At 37.2% G+C, this 8,631-nt stretch overlaps 1 protein-coding gene across 1 annotated transcript in view; it reads right to left on the bottom strand.

Moving 5' to 3' along the window:
* Positions 1-638: 638 nt before the first annotated feature.
* shisal2a.S (shisa like 2A S homeolog) overlaps positions 639-8,631 on the bottom strand; it is a 49,606-nt gene continuing 41,613 nt past the window's right edge. The window contains exons 3-4 of the mRNA XM_018259850.2: positions 6,506-6,707; positions 639-728 (exon numbers count right to left, since the gene is read on the bottom strand). Of these exons, the coding sequence (XP_018115339.1) occupies positions 6,523-6,707 (185 nt within the window). The 3' untranslated portion in view covers positions 639-728; positions 6,506-6,522. The remainder of the gene's footprint in view (positions 729-6,505; positions 6,708-8,631) is intronic.

Below are 8,631 nucleotides of genomic sequence, written 5' to 3'. Positions count from 1 at the left end.
ATAATTGCTGTTGATTTATCCACACAAAGAACTGCATTTACTTCTATTCAGAATAATATTTTCTATTAAGACCATACATACTGTATGTAATGAATATTCACACCTGACTTGTACTATTACTTTCCCTCTATCTTTAATTTAGAATGCTCATAAAATGATGAGATTATGTCAGGTAGTATAAATTAACAGTATATGTGCTCTGGTGGTCGTGTGTATTTTAAGTGCTTAGTGGTGTTATTGGAGTCAATTATAAATCATGTGTATTCTTTCTGTGCCTTTTTCCCTTTAATATTTTTATTTGTTCCTGCTTAAAAAACCAAAATGATACAAATGTTTTTACTCTTTCTACAGCCTAGGACCCATGACCTTTATATTAGACAGGCTATATAGGACATTCAAAAAAATCTATGTAATTGCTTCTAGGAGCATCAACGCTAATAAGCATGGACATCTGTATACTTTCAGTAATTATGCTCTTATTGCAGACACAAAAGGGTGTTTCATATTTCATAATTTTTACCTCCCCAGAAACCTTTTTCCATCACCTAGTGTTATTGTAAATTCAAAGCAACTAGGTTAATGCAGCAGAAATATGGGAAACCAAGACACTGATTACAAGAGTCATTAGAAATGTTTATTGATGAAATGCAAGGTAATTTGTGTTTACAGCACCAGCTGTCTGAAGCCAAGCAGGTGTTTTTAGAAACTCAAATCGAAACCACAATGACCTGCAAAGAAACAAAGTGAGAATAACATTAGAGACAGAAAGAGACTAGGGTTTTTTTTTTTCTCGGACATTGTGATATTCTAGCTCTAAATAACAGCCTTAAGGAATGTACGGTTTCATTTAAAAACAGTAAATAATTCTCTCTTCCTGCTGAAACTTTGTGCTTCCAGTGAATGCAGAGTGGTCATGTTGATAGCATCCCAAAACTCAGATGCTTAGAGACTCAGGTTTTTTCAGAAATACTCCATAACTAGAGACACACCAGTCAACGTACATCATTTAACAACTTTAAATGCAAATCTCCTATGTGGACCTTGTTCAACATATAAACATTTCATTTCCTTTCTGCCATTTTCATTTTGCACAGTATCAGTATATTCTACACTTTTTCTTCCTGATTACAGCCATTCACAGGCAAACAAGAAATATATATATATATGTGTGTATGTGTGTGTGTACATTACAATAACTGCAGATTGGCAGAGGATGGTTCTAAATGATATACTGTAACTGTATCTGCTGCTGTATGTTATTTTACTGGTGTCAGCTGTATTCAGTATTCAGTCTATATTGACCATATTATGTGCCATAATGTTTAACTGACAATATTGGAGGCATATGTTGCATTCACACGTCGCTGCTCCTTTGGAATATACAGCTATAGTCAACATTCAATTTATAAAGCAGGGTGAGGTAACGGAAATGCTGAACCATATTCAGGGGCTACAAGACATTTAAAGGTAATATAACAGATTACAGTAGGTTTCCAATCCAGCCTGGTGAACTCATAAGGGCTCATTTAGGAACACAGCTGCAATAATGGTTGCCCAAAAATGTATGCAGTTGTTGGGTGTCATTAAAGGTAGTTGCACCTAAACACACTCCTCACACCTACGAGTATTTGCACCAAGCACTATTGCACCCATCCAGTCTGTTCTGATTAATCATGCAGAAGACTCCTGGAATAACCACCACCTTGATAATTCCAGTAGTTCTGGGGTTCTCACTGTGGGCTGAATTAATAGGGGTAGCAGACACCTAAAAAGAAAGCACCTGCGAAGGGCCGAAAAAATTATGCATTGGCACCTAATTTATCACAATGCACAATTGCACACATTTCAGTTGGATGGTGGACACAATTGCACTGAACACCAATTTATGCACTGATACATTGATAATGGCATTATGGGAATAATACTGCATTTTGCATAAAAAACATGTAGAATTTGCACACTGCACTTGTATTCATAAACAAGTCCTACTGGGTTGCGAGATCTAACAATGTGCTTTGTTTTCTGGCAAACAAGCACAAATCTTGTAGCTCAACTGTATTTGACATCAATGGAACAAACAAATATGTTCTTCTAGTTGACAATAATAGGGGACTTACAGCTGTAACACCAAATTACTTTACTAAATGATTACATTGAATAGTGTTCAGTCATGGGGTTGTGTTAAACCACTAAATAGGTTTTGCACATTTTGTTTGTTTTTGCATGTCTATGGAAAACATATGGAAACATGTTGTATTTGAAGCTGTTTTCTTTCTTTCTAGTGTTATTCATTTTTGAGCAATCAATAACTAAAAGACAAAGTTTAAATGATAAACTAAATCTTGAGTGTTTACATAAATACATTTTAAAATTGATTTTCAATTGAAGTCAATAATACTGTATGACATACAGTAAATGGGCCTGTAAACTTGAGCTGTCATTCCATGCCAAATCCTAAAGGTCAATCTGCAGAGACTATCTCTTTGGCTATTGAAATGTCTGCTGTAGTTCTTTTCATTGAAATCTTTCTGATACATTACTAAACAGAAGAATACAGGGTTTCAAGGAATTGTTTGAAAGGCTAACTCATAGATCATATGTCTTCCCCCACATACTTATTTTAGTTTATACACTACCAGAAACCCCATGCAGACAACACAACCTCTGCTATATGTACAGGTAGGGGACCTGTTATCCAGAATGCTTGGGACCTTTCCGTAATTTGGATCTTCGTACCTTAAATCTACTAGAAAATCATGTAAACATTAAATTAACTACATAGGCTTGTTTACAAAGAGTTAAAGTCATTGATTGTGACTTAAGGGTCTGACAATCACTACCCTACAGCCATCTTGTATGGAACATGTTTGTGTTTTTTGTACTACTACTACAGGTATGGGACCTGTTATCCATAATGCTTGGGACCTGGGAGTTTCCAGATAATGGATCTTTCCATAATTTGGATCTTCATACCATAACTCTACTAGAATATCATGTAAATATTAAATAAACCCAATAGGCTGGTTTTGCTTCCAATAAGGATTAATTATATGTTAGTTTGGATCAAGTACAATGTACTGTTTTATTATTACAGAGAAAAAGGATATCATTTTTTAAAATTTAGATTATTTTATTATAATGGAATCTATGGGAGATGGCCTTTCTATAATTTGGAGCCTTCTGGTTTTTGGATAACAGATCCCATACCTGTACAAAAAAAATCATGGCATCATTGAAATGCAGTACAAAAAAAATTAACCATAGTGTTTTAGAAAATGATGGCATATATTTGTATGTACTGTAATATATCTTCGGATTAAATAAAGATAGGAACCTTACAGACATTGACAGCATAAATTATAAGATATAAAAGAGTTTATGATACTTGATTTACATATGAATGTACACAATGTAACTTGCTATATGACAGTTGCCTGTGATTTCTGTGTTTTGTGTCAAGGTCTCTTCAATTGTGTTTTAATGTGTTTGTTTCTATTATACTTACAGACTACATAATTGTGCAAACAATTAGAATGCTTTTGAATTCAGTCTTTCCTTTTTGTTAATTGTGGAGAACATGTTGCACTGAATTATATTTCCATACATAAGCATTATAGTTTGTTGAGACTTGTCGGCAGAGAGTTCACATAACTTTTTAGCCACAAGAGTGAAGCAATTAATCAGAAAACACAATGGGTAAAATAAAAGGAGCTGCAGGGTAGGAAGTACCTCGTTATTTTTTGTTCTATTAAGTAATTGTTATAATACTAGAGCATAACCAAATCATTCATTCAATATTTGAATATTTGATCAGTAAAACTTTAAAGGTAAAAGAAGAAATAAATTGTTTATGTGCATTCTATTCCCAATAACATTACTATAAAGCAAAAAACTTTGTAGGCCTTATTTACAATGCAGTGTGCAAAGGCAAAGGATTGCCTCAACTGGAAGCCATTTTTGCATGCAGAATGCAACTTGCTGCAGGCCCTGTGGATCACACACTGTCTGTCTTAGACAGCACTCCATCCAAAAGGCAAAGGTGGTAGGCGTTTTTTTTTATTTAGCACACGCTGTAGAGAGAAGCAGACTTGGGGGTGCAAGTGCTTCCTTTCAGATTTTCGCCTTAACATCGCCATACACATGAAAGGACAAAGGGCATGTTTTTTTTAATATGAGCTCAATGAACAGGGTTTGTGCTGAACATACTTTATGCTGATTGTTTTCATTAAGAAATATCTATGTTTTTTGTTATTTCTTGCCATAACAAGAAAAACAGTTTCACTTTAGTACTTCCTGTCACTTGCTGGTCCTGGAGAGCATGGGAAGAGCTAATTAAACTAATTATCTGTCCACTGCTCAAAGGCTGCTGCTTACAGAAGTGAGAGATTTGTCTCATAATAAATCCTGAAAAAGTTTCGTTTTTTTTCACTCTACTTTTTGAGACAAAAAGCCCGGATCAGAATAATTTGACCTTTAATAAATGTGCCCCTAATTGTCCATATCCAATGGGTACATGCTTTAAAGACTGTGTTGTGTTGTGAATATTGTGAAACCCAAAACAATACATGTAAGTGAAGAATATTGTGTGCAGAATCCTTGTGCTCTAATGCATAAATGAACCTGTGATGATTTAAGACAGCAAAGATAGCATGCAATTAGTGATGTGCGGGCCGACCCGATACCTGTAGGACCCGCGGGTAATTGGATAGGTTCGGGTTAACCTCGCACTGCTCCTCGCGGGTGGCATCCAACTTCCGGGTTTCGGTTTTATAGTCTCGTGTCTGCCCGCCCCGCCCCTTTTGTGACGTCATTGTGACATCATCGGCGGCGCAGGTCTATATAAGGACCCCGGAAGTACAGGTGCGGGCGGGAGCGGGCTGCAGCAGGGCGGGTTAGGGTCGGTGGGGGTCAGGAAAACCCTGACCCCCACATCACTACATGCAATGCTTTCACCTGAGCCTCATTGTTAATCTTATTAAACTGACCCACCTATGGCTACAGCTTATTGTTACCCAGAGGCATCACCAATCCATGCAGTGCACATGACTACATTCCTTCTACAGCACATAAAGATAAGTACTATATAATAAATATCATCCACTTCTATAAGATGTTCCTTTATGCAGTCTAGCAGATATGTTAATGATGTACAGCAGTACACTGGAACAGATCTCCAGTATTCACCATGGGGCAAATTCACTAAGCGCCGTTGCGCCGAACGCTAGCGTTAATTCGCTAGCGTTTGGCATTTTCATTACTGCACAAATTCACTAACGAACGCTGGTGTAGTTTCGCTAGTGTTACTTCGCACCCTTACGCCAGGCGAATTTTCGCTAGCGACGTAACTACGCAAATTCACTAACTTGGGCAGTGTACTGAATGCTACCTTTTACGCTAGACTTCCTTCGCCACCTCAGACCTGGCGAAGCGCAATAGAGTAGATAGGGATTGTTTCAAAAAAAGTCAAAATTTTTTCTAAGTCCCAAAAAACGCTGGCGTGTTTTCTACATTATGGGTGATAGGCTGAAAAAGATTGAAAAATTTTTTGGGGCTCTCCTCCTTCCCCCCTACATTTCCTGACTCATGGCAACTTACCTAGACAGTGGGCACATATGTAGGGCAAAATAAAATTTTTATTTGATGATTTGAAGGTTTTCTAGGCATTTGTAGTGCTGATACGTATTCCTCCATTGAAATTTGAATTTCGCGCCGTATGCAAATTAGCCTTCGCTAGCGTAACTTCGCTTTACATAGCGAATCAACGCTAGCGCAACTTCGCAACCTTACGCTACCCATGTGCGCAAATTCGGATTTTAGTGAATTTGCGGAGCGCTGGCGAAACTACGCCTGGCGAAGTGCGGCGAAGTTGCGCCTGGCATCTTAGTGAATTTGCCCCCATGTGTATTCAATTATCCCAGCAAGTCCATCCAGTTAATCTGCATTCACCAATAACTAATGATGTACAATTGTACCCAGAATGATTTATAACAATAATGAAAATAATGCTTTTTTATAAGTTTTTTTCATATTCTGTGAGTAATAAATGCTTATGGCAAAGAACCCAACAAACACAAAGAAAGTGTAACTAACATTCCTTACTGCAAAGATTGTACAGATTTCAAAAGCTGTAGAATTTAATCCCCACAACATAGTATTTTCTCAGAAGAATATTGCCATAATCAGTATCGGACTGGGATGCCAGGGGCCCACCAGAAAATCTTAGGCTGAGGGCCCACTTTCCAAACTATCATTCCTCCTCTCCTCACTTAACCTCTTTATTCTCCTAGTCTCTTTTCTCTAAATATTATACTCTATTCTTCTATTATTAAGCCTCTTTGTTCCCATAAAGAAATAGGGAATGACCATGAGTAAGGCCAAATGGTTAGAAGCAAGAGGCCCAATGACACCTGGGCGCACCGGGAGTTCTCCTGGTATCCCAGTGGGCAGTCCGACACTGGCCATAATTCTTTGATTTGCATGCCATGGCCTGTTTATTTATACTTACATGTTAGAGAATCTTGCTCAGGAAGGTCCTTGTACATTGATTGTGGTCACAGTCGCAAGGAAACATCTCTGAAACAGTCTGTCTGGATCTTGAGGCTGGTTGTCACAGTCCAGTTTATGGCTCAGAAAATGACGTTTGAAACCATTGGGTGCAACTGATTGGCTGGATCTGCTGGGACCTTCTATGGAATTTTGTTCTGTCCCTGAAACAATAAAATGCAGAGAGAACATGATCATGCACTATATTTCTGTTTATATTGTTCAAGGAAACATTCATGCAAAAGGATTTAAATGTAACGATTACTGATTATGGGGAAGGAGGCAAAGTACAAAAAAATTAGACCAAGCTGCAACATTTCTTGCACATTGCACCTTGCCCTGCCATCTTTGCATGTTGGTGCAGGACCTGCACCCATGAATACAGTGCTACCTTAGACAAAGGGCCAGATGTTAGTAGACATCCCTCTGCTATACTAAGGGGTGTGCTCTTAATTAATTGGATATTAATTAAGGCTGTGAACACACATGCGGAAACACGGGTGTTTTTAAAAAAAAGCCAACCGCCTCATAATATGATAATCGGTTTCAAGCTTAGACAATGGCACACTAGGTTAGCGTATTTACGTCGCAATCAGCTTTTTTACAAAACCTTGCTGCGTTTCCATGCCGAAAAAACGTATCTGTGTCCATGCCCTAAGTGAAGCCCAAGATTCTGTAAATATTCTGAATGCATGTGTTGTGAAAAACACAGAGATGAGATCATGACTATTTTTTTAACTTAATTAATTAATTACTTGATTAATTAAAAAAAACAATTGAAAGTTTTACTCCAGTTACAGTAACCAATAGCAACCAATCATCAAGTACCCCTTAATGGTCTGCCATAAAAGACCTGTGTTTTTGACAGAAAAGTCAAAAAATGGCAGATTTTTGGTCTAATTCCAGCGCAGACCACAGAAACTTCCAAATAGGATAGGGACCTCTCCCATTGACTTATACACAACCTCGATAAGTCTGCAATGCCAGGTTTTTCGGATTCAGACTTTTTCCATTCTCAGGGTATAATAACTCTTGAAAGATTTTAGTTTTTTTCCCCACTAAAAATTCGGATTTTATAGCAAAACAAACTTGAGTTTTAGACATTTGGATGTTAATAAATAACGCCCCTTAATGTCCAGTTAACTTTGACTTAATTCTACTAGATACTGTATATCATGGCCTGGATAAACAGAAATCTCCATAGACAACACATATCAAGATTTATTTGTGAATGCAAGTTGCTAAAATGAACACAAAGTTATGCACATTAAAATTTTTTATTTAAAGTGTTTGCCCCCAGACAGGCTCCTTGCACGTCTGCATTGTTGCACTAAATGCCATAGTGCCCATCCAGTCTGGTTTGCAATTTAATTGAATTATAAGAAAAATCCTCATAAAAACTGCATGTTGCACACTGCAAAGTCTTAAATGAACTTTATAGAGTTCTTGCATCCTGCACCCTGGTCAGACAGCCACAAAGTAGACTGTAACCCTAGATGTAACATAGCCCAAATTTATATTGATTCTTTGTTGTGCAGCAGGATGCTTTTTTCTTGCTTTTATTATGCTTTAGCCTTCTGTTTGATGTAGAGACTAAGTGCTCTCTGTACCTAATGCCCTGCTTATAGTTAGAATATTCGGCATTATAGGGACATTATACATACCACTTTTATCAGAGACAGATAGTACACACTCTAGCAAAAGCTGAAAAACCTATGAGAAGGTCTGAGATAATTCAGCAATCCAGGAAAGGCAGTCACCATTAAGCGGGACAAGACTGAATGGTGAGTCAGAGTAACAAAGCTTAAGGCTATGACTCACACTGTTAAACATCAAATGTCAAGGGGGAAAAGCTCCCTATTTCATGATAAAAATATATTATTAAAGCAGCAGTAGTACAAAAAAAATACTGATATACTGAAGATCACTTTATTGAAAAGCTACAGGTTTAAAAAAGAAGGACACAGCAGGTAAATGCATTACTGTTCCCAGCTCCATTCATCCATCTGAAACTAATAAATTGTGTATGTTAAGATAAGTTACTTTTAAAAATAAATATTGCATTTTTATTTTTTTATTGGTTTTTCC

The sequence above is a fragment of the Xenopus laevis genome, chromosome 4S, assembly GCF_017654675.1.
Source record: "Xenopus laevis strain J_2021 chromosome 4S, Xenopus_laevis_v10.1, whole genome shotgun sequence".
Classification (NCBI taxonomy): domain Eukaryota; kingdom Metazoa; phylum Chordata; class Amphibia; order Anura; family Pipidae; genus Xenopus; species Xenopus laevis.
This window is presented reverse-complemented; position numbering and strand designations above follow the sequence as displayed.